Source organism: Palaemon carinicauda, chromosome 1 (genome assembly GCF_036898095.1).
Source record: "Palaemon carinicauda isolate YSFRI2023 chromosome 1, ASM3689809v2, whole genome shotgun sequence".
Lineage (NCBI taxonomy): Eukaryota > Metazoa > Arthropoda > Malacostraca > Decapoda > Palaemonidae > Palaemon > Palaemon carinicauda.
In genome coordinates, this window is record NC_090725.1 from 275,214,795 (window position 1) to 275,233,786 (window position 18,992).

The 18,992-nt window shown below is 46.8% G+C and overlaps 1 protein-coding gene across 2 annotated transcripts in view; it reads right to left on the minus strand.

The window, feature by feature from the left end:
• The window catches only part of LOC137656612 (RNA polymerase II-associated protein 1), a 203,917-nt gene that overhangs the window by 29,013 nt on the left and 155,912 nt on the right, over positions 1-18,992 (minus strand). For both annotated transcript variants that reach the window (XM_068390788.1, XM_068390784.1), the window contains exons 8-11: positions 17,057-17,214; positions 16,407-16,601; positions 2,469-2,575; positions 2,038-2,281 (exon numbers count right to left, since the gene is read on the minus strand). In XM_068390788.1, coding sequence (XP_068246889.1) covers positions 2,038-2,281; positions 2,469-2,575; positions 16,407-16,601; positions 17,057-17,214 — 704 coding nt within the window. The remainder of the gene's footprint in view (positions 1-2,037; positions 2,282-2,468; positions 2,576-16,406; positions 16,602-17,056; positions 17,215-18,992) is intronic.

Sequence of the window (18,992 nt, forward strand, 5' to 3'; positions counted from 1 at the left end):
AACACATGGGGAGTTTCCTGATTAGCCATATTGCAAACATGTCAATCATTGGAGATCCCCACAGAGCAAGAAGCCTTTCCTCTAATCAAGGATCTAGGGAACACTCTGACCCTAAAACCTGCCCCTGGCAACTGAGTGGTTCAACAAGACATACCTCTTTCCCAAAATGTATCTGTCTGACAACTTTATGAGGTGAAAGGTTGCCAAAATATGCATCTGCTTTGTCAGTTTGGTAAGGGGGAGCAAAGTCAGCCTGGCTACTATAGTAGTTTTGTTTCTTGTCAATACTACCTAGTGCCTCCCAAAACGTTCTTGGCTAAAGACGCTGCTTGAATTTATAGGACGTTGATGAGTAGATGCTTCTCTTTTGACCACACTCCTGAGATTACCAGGTCACTCAGCTGTGAGTCCCATACCTCATTTGTTTGACAGCAGACACATGTGCGTATGTGGGGAGTTGAGAGGGACTCCCCTGGGGAAGTTTTCCTTGTTCAACCTCCAGACAAGATTATCCAAAGCCTCCTGCCTCACTGGAACAGGAAGGGTGGGTCATCCTTGTATGATGACCATTGTTCCTTCTAATACCACTGAAGGGATTCCTGAAAAAAGTACCTGTAAGGAACAAGCTACTTTAGGGAGTACAGGTAGCCAAGAAGACTCTGCCAACACTGAGCTGGGAGTGCTGTCTTGGACAGTTATAATCATGCTACTTCCTTGACTCTCATTGCTGTTGGGTCTATCACCATGGCTAAGTAACTTCAATCTCTGCTTGGGTAAGTGATTAACTTTAAATTTATCACATTCCCCAGATTATGACAAAATGCAAGAAGTTGATCTCGATTCTGTAGCAAGTACCTCTGTGACCCAGGAGGTTGGAGAAACAGGGTTGCAAAATAAGGGAGAAAACAAGAGGAGTCAAGGTCTGAGCGATCATCCACAATGAAGCTTCCTCAAAGGAGAAACTACACTGGCTGCTCCAACAGGAACTATAATACTGGAGAATGCCATAACATGGTTAGTGTTAGGCACACACACTGGCCCTTTCATCATAGACACAGGGTCGGAGGGAGCCATGGGCCCCAGTCACAGACATAAAGTAGGGGTGATAAGTATTGGGGTAACACACTTAGGGAGCACTGCCTAAGAAGATCACCACTGGGGTACTGTACTGGCCCAAGGGTCACCGGGATAATGTAGACGTAAGTACCAGCTCCTTCAAACATCAGGGGCTTACCTGTAAGACCAACCCTTCCTTAAATCACTCTTTGTTGGCAGTGTATAAATATAGATTCCAGCATATGTTAGAGTGCAGTGATCACCTCACACTCCACAAAACCTGATAAACTTCCCAATAAACATTTGGAATGTGTGTGGTCAGGTAAACACTCATGTCCTCTACAAAAAAACACACAAACAAATAATTTCAATCAACTTTTGATCATCTTTTCTGAACAAATCCACCAGAGGTAGAAGACGGATATCACACAAACAAAAGACAAAGCACAAATATCACAAAAAAAAAAAAAAAAAAAAAGCAAAGGGAGAAAAAAGGAGCATAGGTCAATAGATAGGAACTTATTGTAGACAAGGAGAAAATGATTCCTGGTATGGAGTGTGGTATTCCTCATACCATCATAGCCACACTTTTATGTGCTTGTTTATTAGCTTTAAACACATCTTTCCAAGTTTTCTTGAGCAGGAAATCCACATGAGACAAAGGTTTGTATTGGAATAACTGGACTTGATATAATTGATAGGGTTTTGATGAAACAAATACCTTTCACAAATTAGAAGGGAAAGTAACCGATGAGGAAAAATTATTATCACATAGTTTTGAAAAAAGAAATTCTAAATTTACCAACTCAAGCACAAGCTAATAGGGTAAGGCTGTCTTTATTCAAAACTATAACAGATACAAGAAATGTAAACAATATTGAAGAACTAATAAGAACTTAAACCATATTGTTGTTGTTGCAGCATCATATAAAAAAAACAAGAAATGCTCAATTTGCCAACATCTAATACTGTCATACTCACCCTTAAGAAATGCAATGCATGCTTCAATGGTACACCATACACTGAGGTCATGGAAGCCACATTCTCGCCAGTGAGCAACGGAGACAAATTGTGTGGTAAAAAGTTCTCCAGTATGGTTGAAATGAGATGAGGGGTATGATATAGCTTCCATGCTGCAGTCAGAGAATGACGTGCTATACGTGTCAGTATTCCAATGATGTGTATGACAGTCTCTGGTCCTGGTTTAGTGATCCCTAGAAGGTACCTGTTCATAGTAAGAAATAAATTTCCGATGATAATTAGAATCTCAATAGTATTAAGAATTACTAAACAAATTTTTCAAGAGGATTGTTCAGCAAAATGACAGCTCATATACAGTATACCTTAAACATGACTGAGTATTCATTGTGATCAATGCTCGTATATTCCGCAAAATGAGAGCTCATATATACCTTAAACGTGACTGAGTATCCATTCTGATCAATGCTCGTACAACATCTAATTTAATAATTTCAGTATCCTTCAGTTCCTGCTCTTCTGTATCTAGTTCTTGTCTTGCCTGTGGAATATAAAACAGTATATTAAAAGGAATAATTATTAGGGATGCAACTTAAAAATGTTATTTTTATAATAAAATAAATTTTTGAATATACTTACCCGGTGATTATATAAGCTGCAACTCTGTTGCTCGACAGAAAACTCTACGTTAAAAATCCCCCAGCGATCGCTATGCAGGTAGGGGGTGTACTTCAACAGCGCCATCTGTCGTGCAGGTACTCAGTACTCAATGTAAACACAGAACTCAATTTTCTCCTCGGTCCACTGGGTCTCTATTGGGGAGGAAGGGAGGGTCCTTTAATATATAATCACCGGGTAAGTATATTCAAAAATTTATTTTATAAAAATAACATTTTTCAATATTAAACTTAGCCGGTGATTATATAAGCTGATTCACACCCAGGGGGGTGGGTAGAGACCAGCAATAATTGTTTACATTATTATGAGCTAAGGATTTTTTATTTCATTTTAGCAGTTATTCAAAATAACAAACATAAAATAAATAAGTACCTGGTAAGGAAGTCGACTTGAACAATTACTCTGCCTTTTTAAGTACGTCTTCCTTACGGAGCCTCGCGATCCTCTTAGGATGCTGAGCGACCCCTAGGAGCTGAAGTATCAAGGGTTGCAACCCATACTACAGGACCTCATCAAAACCTCTAATCTAGGCGCTTCTCAACAAAAGAATTTGACCACCCGCCAAATCAACCAGGATGCGAAAGGCTTCTTAGCCTTCCGGACAACCCAAAAACAACAATAAAAAACATTTCAAGAGAAAGATTAAAAAGGTTATGGAATTAGGGAATTGTAGTGGTTGAGCCCTCACCCACTACTGCACTCGTTGCTACGAATGGTCCCAGAGTGTAGCAGTTCTCGTAAAGAGACTGGACATTCTTAAGATAAAAAGACGCGAACACTGACTTGCTTTTCCAATAGGTTGCGTCGATTATACTTTGCAGAGATCTATTTTGTTTAAAGGCCACGGAAGTTGCGACAGCTCTAACTTCGTGTATCCTTACCTTCAGCAAAGCTTGGTCTTCCTCATTCAGATGGGAATGAGCTTCTCGTATTAACAGTCTGATAAAATAGGATAAAGCATTCTTTGACATAGGCAAAGATGGTTTCTTAACTGAACACCATAAAGCTTCAGACGGGCCTCGTAAAGGTTTAGGTCGTTTTAAATAGAACTTAAGAGCTCTTACAGGGCATAAGACTCTTTCTAGTTCATTTCCAACCATACGATAAGTTTGGAATATCGAACGATATTGACCAAGGCCGAGAAGGCAGCTCGTTTTTGGCTAGAAAACCAAGTTGTAGAACATGTAGCCGTTTCGGATGAGAATCCGATGTTCTTGCTGAAGGCATGAATCTCACTGACTCTTTTAGCTGTGGCTAAGCATATCAGGAAAAGAGTCTTTAAGGTGAGATCTTTCAGGGAGGCTGATTGTAGCGGTTCGAACCTGTCTGACATAAGGAATCTTAGTACCACGTCTAAATTCCAACCAGGTGTAACCAAACGACGCTCCTTCGTGGTCTCAAAAGACTTAAGGAGGTCCTGTAGATCTTTATTGTTGGAAAGATCTAAGCCTCTGTGACTGAAGACTGATGCCAACATGCTTCTGTAACCCTTGATAGTGGGAGCTGAAAGAGATCGTTCTTTCCTCAGAAGTAAGAGGAAGTCAGCTATTTGAGTTACAGAGGTACTGGTCGAGGATACGGATACTGACTTGCACCAGTTTCGGAAGATTTCCCACTACGATTGGTAGACTCTAAGGGTGGATGTTCTCCTTGCTCTAGCAATCGCTCTGGCTGCCTCCTTCAAAAAGCCTCTAGCTCTTGAGAGTCTTTCGATAGTCTGAAGGCAGTCAGACGAAGAGCGTGGAGGCCTTGGTGTACCTTCTTTACGTGTGGCTGACGTAGAAGGTCCACCCTTAGGGGAAGTGTTCTGGGAATGTTTACTAGCCATCGAAGTACCTCGGTGAACCATTCTCTCGCGGGCCAGAGGGAAGCAACTAGCGTCAACCTTGTCCCTTCGTGAGAGGCGAACTTCTGCAGTACCTTGTTGACAATCTTGAACGGAGGGAATGCATATAGATCTAGATGTGACCAATCTAGGAGAAAGGCATCTATATGAACTGCTGCTGGGTCCGGGATTGGTGAGCAAAATATTGGGAGCCTCTTGGTCATCGAGGTTGCGAAGAGATCTATGGTTGGCTGGCCCCAGGTGGCCCAAAGTCTCTTGCATACATCCTTGTGGAGGGTCCATTCTGTTGGAATTATTTGTCCCTTCCGACTGAGACAATCTGCCATGACATTCAAGTTGCCTTGGATGAACCTCGTTACTAGTGATATGTCTAGACCTTTTGACCAGGTGAGGAGGTCCCTTGCGATCTCGTACAACGTCAGAGAGTAGGTCCCTCCTTGCTTGGAGATGTACGCCAAAGCCGTGGTGTTGTCCGAGTTCACCTCCACCACTTTGCCTTGAAGGAGAGACCTGAAGCTTTTCCAGGCCAGACGTACTGCCAGTAGCTCCTTGCAGTTGAAATGCATTGTCCTTTGACTCGAGTTCCATAATCCCGAGCATTCCCGACCGTCTAATGTCGCACCCCAGCCTACGTCCGATGCGTCCGAGAAGAGAACGTGGTTGGGAGTCTGAACAGTCAGGGGAAGACCCTCTCTTAGGTTGATATAGTCCTTTCACCAAGTCAGACAAGACTTCATCTTTTCGGAAACCGGGATCGAGACCGCTTCTAGCGTCTTGTCCTTTTTCCAGTGAAAAGCTAGATGGTATAGAAGAGGACGGAGGAGTAGTCTTCCTAGTGACACAAATTGATCCACGGATGACAGCGTCCCTACCAGACTCATCCACAGCCTGACTGAGCAGCGTTCCTTCTTCAGCATCTTCTGGATGGATAGCAGGGCTGGGGGCTGATCGTCTTGTTCAGCAACGTCCTCATCAGAGGGTTCCTCATCCGAAACTGATGAGGAAACGGCAACGGAGTGGGCAACGTCTGACTCGCTGAATCCGGTCGCACTGGTGGATGCGTGACGGAGCCGGATGCAATATCATGGAACTGCTGCACAGTCTGTGAACTGTCAACAACCATGGGTGCGCGAGGAAGTACAGCGTCAACCCGAAACTGTCTAGACCGTCTGGGTTGTGCAGTCAACACCCTACCGGGTTGCTGAGGTTGACGCACTGCGTCACAACAAGTCACCTCTGCTGGTTGTTGAACGTCCTGAACGTCAACAACCACCTCCGAGCGTCGCTTAACGTCAACGTGCGGCTGGCAACCCACACTGGGTCGCATCGGTGGAGGAACCACCTCAACTGGCAGACGCGAGTAGGTTACCTCAGCGTCAACAGGGCGCACAACCGACCGGCTGGAAGGTTGTTGGCCAGAAGGTTCTTCTCCGCATTTAAGTCCTCTATCAAGGACGCAAGCTTGGACTGCATGTCTTGCAGCAAAGCCCATTTAGGGTCTACGGGAGCAGGTGTGGCAACAGACGGGGTTAGCGACTGAGGCGGAACCGTTTACCATCCCTGAAAGCCTTGTTATGCGTGACATAATAGTACAGCAAAACTTCAAAGGCTCGACAACAGCTGAGAAGTTGACCTGTAAACAACTTGGAGCGTCTCCTGGCTAGGCGCCAGGAAGAGTCTACCAGAATTGAGAAGTCTATCTGGGCAGAGGCATGAACTCCCAAGCCGAGAACTTCTCTCGTGTCATATCAGACTCTCGCTCTATTAACCAGTTTAAAAGAAGGGAAAGCAAAGGCTGTATCCCCCAAACTCCTCCTGGTGAAAAAACCAGTCGCCTAGCCAACGTAACGCTCTCTAGGAGAGCGAGAGAGCACTAGCTTAAAAACAACGGCTTCGAAGTAGCTAGGCCTAGTGTAAGTTCTGACGTTTAGGTGAACGAGGAGCAGCAGTTACAAGATCCGGACGAAGATCCTTAAAAAAATCATCATGATTTAATTAAAGTCCATAGGAGGCTAAGCAGCTTAAGGCTCCTCTCCATCTGACAGAGTCCTCAAGGGAATATCAGTAGGAGGGAGAACAGCAACTTCCTCATCTACAGGAACCTTGTCCGATAAAAGCTGAGTCTCTCACTGGTGCATTAGTAGCGGACCAGAACGCAACGTCATGTAACTGCTTGGCAGTCTGTGAACTGTCAACAACTGAACTGTCAACCACAACAGGTGCGTGAGGACGTACAGCGTCCACTCGAGATTGCTTTGACTGCCTAGACTGAGCAGTCAAAACAACTCTAGAGTGCGGAGGTTGACGCACCGCGTCAAAACAAAACAACTTAGACTGTTGTTGTACCTCGCGAACGTCAACGGAAGGTTCCGTGCGTCGCTGAACGTCAACATGCGGCTGGCAGGGTACACTGGAACGCATGGGTGGCGGGACTCTCTCAGCTGGAGTGCGGCAGAAGGTCGCCTCAGCGTCCACAGGACGCACAACCGTGGTTGGTTGTAGGCTAGAGGTTGGTGCAGCGTCAACCTTCTCCGCACGAAAGTCCTGCATCAATGACGTTAACCGAGACTGCATGGTCTGCAGCAAAGACCACTTAGGGTCTACAGGAGCAGGTGCGGCAACAGACGGTGTGACTGCCTGAGGCGGTACCGCTTTGCCTCTCTTAGGAGGTGAGCAGTCGTCGGAAGACTGCAGCGAGTCCGAACTGACCCAGTGGCTACAACTGGGCCGTTGGACTTGCGCGGAAGGGACCGACTTGCGCTTAAGAAGCCGCGAGACCTTGGTCCATGGTTTCTTACGAGAAACCTCTTCCGCAGACGAGGAATAAATGGGCTCTCTCGTCTTTGTGTGGGTGGGGCGATCTTGGGTAGATACGCCCGAAACCACGGAGGGAACGTCTGTTCGCTGATTAAAGCCTCTCGAACCCTTTGGTCGTACGACATTGCTTCTCCCCTGGGCTTGGGAGCTTGCAAGAGGTCCCGGACTGGGAGGACGACAGGCACGAACAGACGAACCCTCGGACGCAACACTGTAACACTTTGCGTATATCACTTTATCACTTCGATTTTCTGTTTTGCACTTATTTCTACCTGAAACACGCAATTCTACCCTTCATTAAAAGGTAGTAATTGCGAAATAAGTCGTATAATGCAAGCTCATAATACCAGCAAAAAACAGAAAACATATTTTAAGATAAAAAGAAAAATCAGTGGCTGGGAAAGAGACTAAACACTAGTTCATATAACTACGTTTTCAATCTCTCACCGCACATAGCCTGGGGACGAGAATAAAAACCTAAAAACGTTTTATCCTTCCTCCCCGTACAGAGACTAGGGACGAGAGTAACACGAGAACAACGTTACCCGCTTGAACGGAACGTTTACTCTCCTCTCTCTCCCTCCGTCTCTATCTCTCTCTCTCTTTCTCTCTTGATTTCGCACCTAAGAGAAGAGCCCAATTATATATCGTCAAAAAAAAAAAACATGTTATTTGACTAAAGGAAAAAACTGAAAGGTTTTTCAAATAAAAAGTTCCTTTAAATTAGAATTTAAAACATTTAAGCTAAGAAAGAATGAACAAAACGTCAGAATCGATTTACTCTTACTGCAAAGTGAAACCGTGATACACTCTCTCTCTATCGTAACGATAGAGCGCATGTTGAACGTCCTGAACGTCAACAACTGCGTAGCATAAAAAACTAAACGTTAGTTCATCTTTGAAAACAGTACGAAGACTATCAAAGAAAATCTTTCATAAAATATTACATTTAAAAAGTTTTAAATCCTTAGCTCTTTAAAAGCTAATTACGATATAAAGGGCTCAACGTTGATTAACTTCGGTTTCCAAGTTAGGACCGCCTACTCTCAGGAAAGTTCTATATAAACAAAACATTAAAATTATTTTTATATGTTTATAATAAATGGAAAGTTAATCGAAGAGGCCTAATAAAGGCGGAGAGATATAAAATATATAGAGGAAAATCTATAACGTGATATAATTACTAAAAGCCTAAACATACTTCCGTCTAAGGGAAGGGTCGGCCATTTAAAAGTGAAAGAAAGTCCATACTATCTTTGTCACCATAATTAAATCTATCCAAAACGAGTTCAAGTTTTGAGATGAAGATAAAACACCTGCATAGCGAAAGCTCAAAACTAGAATAGTGTACTTCACCAATAGTTGTGAAAACAAATCCAGTTAGCACAGCGAATTAGTAGGTCTTGCCGGTAGCCCGACAGAGAGCAAAATGAGTTCTGTGTTTACATTGAGTACTGAGTACCTGCACGACAGATGGCGCTGTTGAAGTACACCCCCTACCTGCATAGCGATCGCTGGCGGATTTTTAACGTAGAGTTTTCTGTCGAGCAACAGAGTTGCAGCTTATATAATCACCGGCTAAGTTTAATATTGAAAATCACAAATTTTAGGTAATTTGTATTTTTCCTAACAGTACTTACCTCGAACTACTTTCTTAGGAGTATCTGGGATCTCCTCCCAACCGACCAGAGTTTTGTGTAATTTACCCTAAACCCATTTTCTATGAGGGGTAACCTCAGGCGGAGTGATACGCGCCCTGAGGCTAACCCTGGGTCAGAGAGCATGCTTGCTCAGGTCTCGACCCCCAGTAAGTTCTGGTTGCTAAGGTCTCAGAAAACCAGGAGACACTCGGGGAAGGCAAGGTGGGCCATTACCCAAAAGTAGTTCGAGGTAAGTACTGTTAGGAAAAATACAAATTACCTAAAATTTGTGATTTGTTCCAACACGAAGTACTTACCTCGAACTACTTTCTTGGGAGACTTATACTTTAGGAGGTGGGCGTGGCCCTAAAAAGTTCTAGAGACCGTGCTGAGGGATATCCAGAGACCTAGAAAGTGGCCCCATAGAAAACGATTGAGAGGAAACTACACAAAAACCCATCTTAGTGTCTAAGAAACTCACCTGTGCAAGAAATCCTAGGGGACATGTCTTCCTCTTGTTGAGGTACTCGTCTCTGGCTCAGGGCCCTCACAGAGCCCACTTGAAGCGGAAAAAAGGGGGAAAGGAAGTACAAGGGGGTTTAAGGAACAAACCTGTGTCTCTTGTGCTTGTTACCCACGGTTATCACTGAGGCTATGCCTTTAAACCGTTTGGAGCGCTGAAACGATGGTACCTATTGAGAACCCGTCCAGGGATCTTCTTGAATAGTCCTTCAAATAGTGAGCCGTGAAGGTAGACTGGTTGGCCCAGGTGCCTTCCCTTAGGATCTGGCCCACTGCCATATTTTTCTCGAAGGCAAACGTAGTACTCAGGCCCCTAATGTCATGAGGCTTGGGTTTCCCCGGCAGGGGGATTCCCGCCTTACTGTAGGCCCTGATGATGACCTGCCGTAACCAGAAGGAGATGGTATTCTTCGAGACTGGCTTCTTCACGAGGCCAGTGGAAACAAAAAGACTCTTGATCCCGGGCCGGTGTCTTGCTGTTCTTTCCAAGTATTTCCTCACTGCCCTGACAGGGCATAGGCGCAAATCCTTCACGTCGTCCGACCGGGGGATTGCCGGAATAGAGAAACCCTCAAACCTGGGGTCCCAAACGGCAGGGTTCTGGGTCTTAGCTACGAAGGAAGGGACGAACTTGAACGTGACTTCCCGCCAACCTTTCGGGTGAGCAACTTCGTAGGACAGACCATGAATCTCGCCTACCCGTTTAGCTGAAGCCAACGCCAGCAAGAAAACTGTCTTGAGAGAGAGATCCTTGTCCACGATGTCTTTCAGGGGCTCGAACGGAGGCTCGGACAACATTTTCAGGACCCTTGCCACGTCCCATTGTGGCACCTTCACAGCTAGCGTGGGGCATGATTGCTCAAAGCTTTTAATGAGCATTGAGATATGACTGGAGTTACCCAGATCTATGCCCTTCAGGAGAAAAACTTGGCCCAAAGCCGTGCGGACTCCCTTGATGGCTGGAATGGACATGTTGACCACATCCCTGAGGTAAACTAGGAAGTCCGCTATTGCGGGATGGAGGCCTTCAGGGGCCTGATGTTCTTAGTGGCGCACCATTTGGTAAAGGTGGCCCACTTAGCCTGGTATACAGCTGTTGATGATTGTCTTAGGTAGCCCGACATCCTCGTTGCTGTACTCGACGAATAACCTTCCCCCCTCAGGAGACGCTCGATAACCTCCACGCGTGAAGGCGGAGGGACCGAGGATTCTCGTGGAACCTTTGGAAGTGTGATTGCCGAAGAAGATCTGGCCTGTCCGGAGGGGACCAAGGCGGCTGTTGTGTTAGTTTCCTTAGGTCCACGAACCACTCTCTCTCCGGCCACCAGGGCGCTACCAAAGTCATCTGTAGGTTGCTTGTCCTTCTCACCCTGTTGAGGACCTGCCTGAGCATCCCGAAGGGGGGAAAAGCGTACACGCCGAGATTGTCCAACGGATGTTGGACGGCGTCCTCGAACGTCGCTTTTGGGTCTGGAACAGGAGAACAGAACATGGGGAGCTGCATGTTCAGCCTTGTTGCGAAGCGGTCCATCACCAGCGAACCCCATTTCTGAATGACGGACCTGGCTACTTCTGGGAGTAGAGACCATTCGGATCCTACCACTTGCCCCATCCTGCTGAGGCCATCGGCGAGGACTTTCTTCTTCCCTGGGATGAACCTCGCTGATATACTTATCTGCTCTACTTCGGCCCATTCCCGAAGTTATAATGTGAGGACGCACAGCTCCTTCGACCGTAGGCCTCCCTGTTTCTTTATGTAAGCTACTACCGTGGCGTTGTCGCACATCAACGCTATGGTGTTTCCCCGGAGTAGGTGTACAAACTCCAGGCACGCTCTTTGCACTGCCCTCAACTCTAGAACGTTGATGTGCTAGGACTTCTCTAGGGCTGTACAGTTTCCTCTTGCTGATTTCCCTAAGAGATGAGCACCCCACCCCTCCTTCGACGCGTCCGTGAACAGGAGCATCTCCGGAGGGTCGGCTGCAAAGGGCATCCCTTTGAGAGTGTTTGTCCTGCAGCTCCACCATTCCAGGACCCGTTTCGTGTTCGGAGACACCGGAACCACTCTGTGGGGGGAATCTGTTTGGCTCCAGTTCTCCTTCAGGTTCCATTGGACCTTCCTGAGCCTTAGCCTGCCCTGGGGGACCAGTTTCTCTAGGGACACAAGGTGACCTATTAGTCTCTGCCAGTCCTTTGCCCTCCTGGGTTGGTCCGTCAGGAAGGGGCGGAGGACCTGGTCGAAGTTGTCCAGTCTGTCCGTGGAAGGGAAGGCTTTCACTAACCGGGAGTCCAGAACCATCCCGAGGTAGGTCGTCCTGGTGGAGGGAATCAGTTTAGACTTCTTTAGGTTGATGGTGATCCCCAGAACGTTGCAGGACTGCAGTAGCATCGCGCCTTGCTCCTTCAGTACTTCCTCTGAGCCTGAAAGTAGCAACCAGTCGTCCAGGTAACGAATCAGGCGGATGCCCTGTTCGTGTGCCCAAACTGAGACCGTTGTGAAGACCCTCGTGAAGACTTGGGGGGCAGTGGACAGCCCAAAGCAGAGGGTTTTGAACTGCAACGTCTGGTTCTCCCATTTCACCCGTAGGTACTTCCTGCTGGAGGGATGAACCGGGATCTGGAAGTAGGCATCCTTGAGATCTACTGACATCATGAAGTCTCCTTCTCTCAAGGAAGCCAATACTGATTTTGGAGTGTCCATTTTGAAGTCCGTCTTGCAGACGAACTTGTTGAGGGCTGAGAGGTCTATGACCGGTCTCCAGCCTCCTGTTGCTTTCTCAACCAGGAACAGCCTGCTGTAGAACCCCAGACCTGGGTCCCGAACAGGTTCCATTGCTCCTTTCGCCAACATCGCTGAGACCTCTCCCTGCAGAGCTGTCCGTTTCAAGGGGTCCTTGGGGGCTAGCCACTCCGCCTGCTGATCTGGTATCAGAGGAGGAAAGTCCGCTAGGAAGGGCAATCTGTACCCTTCTTTCAGAACTGTCACTGTCCACGGGTCTGCTCCGTGTTTTTTCCATGCTTGCCAAAAAAGTTTGAGGCATCCCCCCACCTGAGGCTCCGGCAGGAGTAGGGGACCTCCCTCCCTATCTCCTCCTCGATGAGCGGCCTGAACGACCTCTTCTGGATGCGGAGAAGGACGGTCTATAGGCGGCTTGATTCGGGGCTGATCCCCTACGGGAGGGCTGAGCCGACTGGGACCATGTTGTCGCCGAGTTGTCTCTCCTAGGGTGGTTAGGAGCGGCCCGAGGAGGGCGAGGTGAGTCGATGGAGGGTCTTCTAAACGCCGGCCTCCTGACCGGGTGGGGCCTGGTCTCGAACGGGTCCTTCATCCTCCGAATCCTCTCCATAGCTTCCTCCGCTGCCTTCGGGGGAAAGATTGAGTCGTCCCACAGGGTCAGGTTCCTCAGAGATCTGGCCTCTCTGTCCGGCAGCCTCCTGGGTATCTTGCTCAGAACAGTGTCCCTCCTTCGTAGGACCCAGTTGGCGGACATGGCTAACGACTAGTAAGACAAGAATTTTATGGCCTTGCCTCCTGAGCTGATGAGTTCCTTGAGCAAGGCCTGGGTCTCCGGAACTGACATGTCGTATGATGACTGAACGCCCACCAGGGTGGCGGCCCACCAGTCTAACCAGGAGGAGACGTTGACAAGGTCCTTCGACATCTCCTCCATCATGACCGCCTCCGAAGGAGAGAAGCAGATCGGAGCCGTGGACGCCCTTTCTTCTGAGGCTCCTTGCCCTATTATGGCGAGTGAGCGGTCCCTCTGGAAGGTAGAACCTGCTTTGGGACTTCAGGCCCTGGAAGAGCTTGGAGGAGCTCTAGCTCCTGGGCGCCTCAGCATGGTTGGCCACTATCCTGTCCACGTGAGCCTTGCCCAAATAAACGTCCCTCGCCGAAGGGAGGGCCAAGGAGGGGCGCTGCTGGACTGGGGCATCCACAATTCTATTTAGGCTGGAACGCCAAGCCTCTTCGGAGGAGGGTTCCGGTACGTCCAGCCTGTGATGACTTCTGATGAGGCCTATCACCCTCCGATAGGCCGATACCTCCGCTGCTGACCCCTCTCCATGGTCGTCGAGCTCCTCCGACGGGGGTGCTGGTGCGAGTGACGAGGGTACCCAGACGGAGGACCTCGCACGTGGGGGAGTCCTGGACCGACGCTCCCACGGGGGCTCCCGACGAAGGACGGGCATCTCCGTCGGAACGGGGGCCTCCATCCTGGGCCTAATGTCTCTCCTGGAGGTCCTCGAATCTCCGGGCCTGCTCGTTGAGGAAGGCCGAGGGCTGTGCCCGTGCTGAGCTAGGTGGCCTTTGGAGGTCAGGACTCGGCTGCCAGACCGAAGGGGCGACTCTCTCCGCTGGGCGGATGGAGATGGAACCTTCGCGGTCTTATGTCTGTCAACTGGAACCTGCCATGAGGAATCCCTCTGTCGGGTGTCGCTGCTGCCGGAGGAGTATCTATCTGGAGAGGCCACCCTCGGATGCCAACCTGAGGGGCCCGGTGCCACAGCTAGTTCCAGAAGTCTATCTCGGTGAACCATCACCCATTCGTTGTTCTTTGGGATCTTGGGCGCCGACTCTCGTGGCGCAACCTCGAGGGGGAGCGGGAATGCGACAACTTCCTGCGGGACTTCCCTTTTCGCCTCCTGAGGTTCCTCAGCGCCTCATCCTCCGAAGAGCAGGAAGGATCCTCCACCGATGAGACCAACGACTTATAGGCCCTCTTCGAAGGCCTCGGCTCCTGCGGTGATGTAGGAGGATTCCTGCAACGCTCAGCGGACGACGACGCCTGCAGAAACACCTCTGGGAAGACATCCGACGGCGCTGGGGGGGGAGCGAGGAGGCTGTCCCATGGTAGCCCAGGTCCCGAAGTCATCTTCTATCCTCATCGGGGGACCTGAAGGGCGTCTTAGGGGGAACCCAAGCTGTGGGGTCCGACGGCGGGGAATGCTCCTTCTCGACGTCGCTCTCGGCTGCTGAACCACCTGAAATACACACCCAAGAGGCTGGGGAGAAATTAGTAGCATTATTACCCCACATGGGGTCATCATAGGAGATGTTACCAGCAGGCACCAGGTCACCATCTCCCGAAAACACTCCCGCCCCTCCCTCAGGCCCCTCACTCGCCTGGAAAGACGCCACAACCCCACTGTCATGAAGCTCAGACTCCTGGGGAAGGGCCGCGGGCCTCTTCCCTGCAATGGACTTACCTCGTCCCCTACTCTGGGTAGGGGAGGCTGGGAGAGAAGCTCGGGCCGCCGAGGCGCTCGTCGAAGCAAGGGGGGAAGGGACGTTGGTCTTCTTAGGGGTCTTCTTCGCTGCCTTCTTCTTCTTGGTGCTATACCGCACCCACTGCACCTCGTTCCAAGACTCGCACTCCGGACACGTGTCAGAAGGAGAACACACGCTGCCCCGGCACGAAGAACACAAGGAGTGCGGGTCAACTTCTGGTTTCAAAAGGAACGCTCCACACGATATGCCGACCATAGGCCCAGGACAACGGCGAGGATGCTCCATGATGAAGGAGAAGCACTATGAGACACAAGCGCGCACAAAGAAAGCACAAAGGGACCACGTGGGAAGCGCGTGGGACACAGAGGGTCGGGGACACACAAGTCACACTGGGATAAGGAGAGCGGCGAGATGATATCGCGACGCGAACAGAGAACTTACTGGAGGTCGAGACCTGAGCAAGCATGCTCTCTGACCCGGGGTTAGCCTCAGGGCGCGTATCACTCCACCTGAGGTTACCCCTCATAGAAAATGGGTTTAGGGTAAACTACACAAAACTCTGGTCAGATGGGAGGAGATCCCAGATACTCCTAAGAAAGTAGTTTGAGGTAAGTACTTCGTGTTGGAACAAATATGAAGCATTGCCCAAAATTGAATACTGCACCACTTTCTTAAATGCAGATAAAGCATTATTTATTCTATATGTCAAAAATTCTATTCAGTATTCTTTACCTAAATGAGTATCTTTCTTATTGATGAGCCACCCAAGATAAAAAAATATCAAAATGTTTATTCAAACAGTAATGGACTAGCAGCAACGCATTCCAAGTACCAACAGTTAGTGTATACTGTACAACACTCAGAAACTTACAATCCCATTAAGACAAGAGAACTTTACAGAATGAAATTTTTTTTTTCATAAAGATCTTGTTAGAAGCAAATGATAAAAATTATTTTTGAGGGTAGAGGGCTATGAGATCCCCAGGGACTTTCCCGTTAAAAATTACAACAGGAAATCCAGTGCGATTTAAACTTATCAAAGGAATACTGTCTTTCATCCTAGGGCAGTGTTTACATGGGCAAAGCAAGAACTCAAGTGTGTATACAGTAGGGGAGACCACCCGAGTTACAGATCTTAGATCCCGTGGAAGAGCAAATTTGATATAAAATAAGGTATGTGTGGCTTATTTGAAAAAATAAGAACCAAAAGTAATAGTGATAAAATATTTGCAAAACCGCCAACTGTTACATACTCTACTTAACAGTAAGCTGTATTAAGGGAGAAGGGTTGATTTTAATTTTAGTACAAATCCTGAATTTGACTGGATTAAATACAGCAAAGTCTGAATCAACTCTTTACAATAGGATGAGCTAAAGTCTAAGCTTTACTTTTATTTCTACTGGCCAGATATTTAATTTCATGGCCAGGAAGAAATATCTATCAAAGGAATTTCCCTGTGGGTCTTATGTCCCATAACAGAGCCAATTCAATAGCAAAAGGTATTTGTAGCTTATTTGAGAAAAAATCACGAGTGTTAGTGATAAAATTATCAGAACACGGATACAGGGGGGGATACAATAAGTTCTGTAATAGCTCTCTTTATTTCATGTTTTTTTTTAAGTTAAAAATAAATCTTACCTCATCATTAGCGTATATTTCACTGGAAATACCAGGTTCTACACCACCAGGAACAAAAGCCTGAGCCAAAGACAAGCACTGCTCATCTGGTTCACTTGCAATTAGGTAGTAGAGTCCTTTCACTGCCTCTTTATATACTAATTCAGAAGTATCATCTATAGCAAATCGTAAAATGAGAACCACACCTGCTTCAATCTGTAAAATTGAATTACTGTATATAAATATATAGCTTACAATAAGTGAAGCTCATTTTACCTTTCCTGCTTTGCATTTGCAGCACAATATGCAATACTGTATAGTATAATATTTTCATATCTTGAAAATATAAATTCATTCACTTGACCAGTAAACTAAAGGTATTAAGTCAACCCTATGGAAATATTTTTAGTTTCACTAAAAACCAAAATGAAACATGCAGTGCATTCTAATACAGAATATGGACAACCGGTAGATGTGAAATTAGTATTTTTTCACACATTTTAAGTGCCAAAATTATTTTTATAAACAAGCACATATGATATTTATTGACATAAAAAAAAGAGATATCAACAACATATAATGATATAAAAGCTGCGTAGGATGTAATGATGTGAGTACAGTATAGTTAACAATTTTGAGACTTTTTCAATGAAAAATTAAAGATAACTTACTGCTAATTTAATCACTGGAGGATTTACACATATGTCATACATTCCCTCTTTGGCATTACGCAAAATGTTAGCAAGAGTGCGCAAGCCCAAGTGACGCTGTTGGAGGACTTTTGACCGACAAAAGACAAATATCTCATCAAGACTATACCCAGCACGACCTGAAATAATCAAGACATATAAATATTTACAATAATCTAGATATTCACTAAACTCATTGCCCTACATCACAGCAAAAATTATGTATTTCATCTCCAACAGCTAAAAAATGTTATTTTCCTTAGTAAAATAAATTTTTGAATATACTTACCCGATGATCATGTAGCTGCAACTCTGTTGCCCGACAGAAAAAACCTAAGGTCGGGATACGCCAGCGATCGCTATACAGGTGGGGGTGTACAACAACAGCGCCATCTGTCGAGTAGGTACTCAGGTACTTCTTGTCAACAAGAACCAATTTTCTCCTCGGTCCACTGGGTCTCTATGGGGAGGAAGGGAGGGTCCTTAAATTCATGATCATCGGGTAAGTATATTCAAAAATTTATTTTACTAAGGAAAATAACATTTTTCAATATTAATCTTACCCGATGATCATGTAGCTGATTCACACCCAGGGGGGTGGGTGGAGACCAGCATACATGTTAACATTAGAAGCTAAGTATCCCGTATTTCATTTTAGCAGTTATTCAAAATAACAAACATAAAATAAATAAGTACCTGGTAAGGAAGTCGACTTGAACCATTACTCTGCCTTTTTAAGTACGTCTTCCTTACTGAGCCTAGCGATCCTCTTAGGATGCTGAGCGACTCCTAGGTGCTGAAGTATGAAGGGCTGCAACCCATACTAAAGGACCTCATCACAACCTCTAATCTAGGCGCTTCTCAAGAAAGAATTTGACCACCCGCCAAGGTTATGGGATTATGGGAATGTAGTGGTTGAGCCCTCACCTACTACTGCACTCGCTGCTACGAATGGTCCCAGGGTGTAGCAGTTCTCGTAAAGAGACTGGACATCTTTAAGGTAAAATGATGCGAACACTGACTTGCTTCTCCAATAGGTTGCATCCATTACACTGCAGAGAACGGTTCTGTTTGAAGGCCACTGAAGTAGCGACAGCTCTAACTTCATGTGTCCTTACCTTCAGCAAAGCATGGTCTTCTTCCTTCAGATGAGAATGGGCCTCTCTAATCAAAAGCCTGATGTAATAAGAAACTGCGTTCTTAGACATCGGTAAAGCAGGTTTCTTAATAGAACACCATAAAGCTTCTGATTGTCCTCGTAATGGCTTTGTACGTCTTAAATAGTACTTAAGAGCTCTTACTGGGCATAGTACTCTCTCTTGTTCGTTACCAACCGAGTTGGACAGGCTTGGGATCTCGAACGACTTGGGCCAAGGACGAGAAGGAAGCTCGTTTTTAGCTAAAAAACCAAGCTGTAAGGAACATGTAGCCGTTTCAGATGTAAAACCTATGTTCCTGCTGAAGGCGTGAATCTCACTGACTCTTTTAGCTGTTGCTAAGCAAACGAGGAAAAGAGTCTTTAATGTGAGATCCTTAAAAGAGGCTGATTGAAGCGGTTCGAACCTTGCTGACATCAGGAACCTTAAAACCACGTCTAGGTTCCAGCCTGGTGTGGCTAACCGACGCTCCTTTGAGGTCTCAAAAGACTTAAGGAGGTCCTGTAGATCTTTGTTGGTGGAAAGATCTAAGCCTCTGTGGCGGAAGACTGCTGCCAACATGCTTCTGTAACCTTTGATTGTAGGAGCTGATAGGGATCTTACATTCCTTAGATGTAAAAGGAAGTCAGCTATCTGCGTTACAGAGGTACTGGTTGAGGAAACTGAATTCGCCTTGCACCAGCTTCGGAAGACTTCCCATTTTGACTGATAGACCTTGAGAGTGGATGTCCTCCTTGCTCTGGCAATCGCTCTGGCTGCCT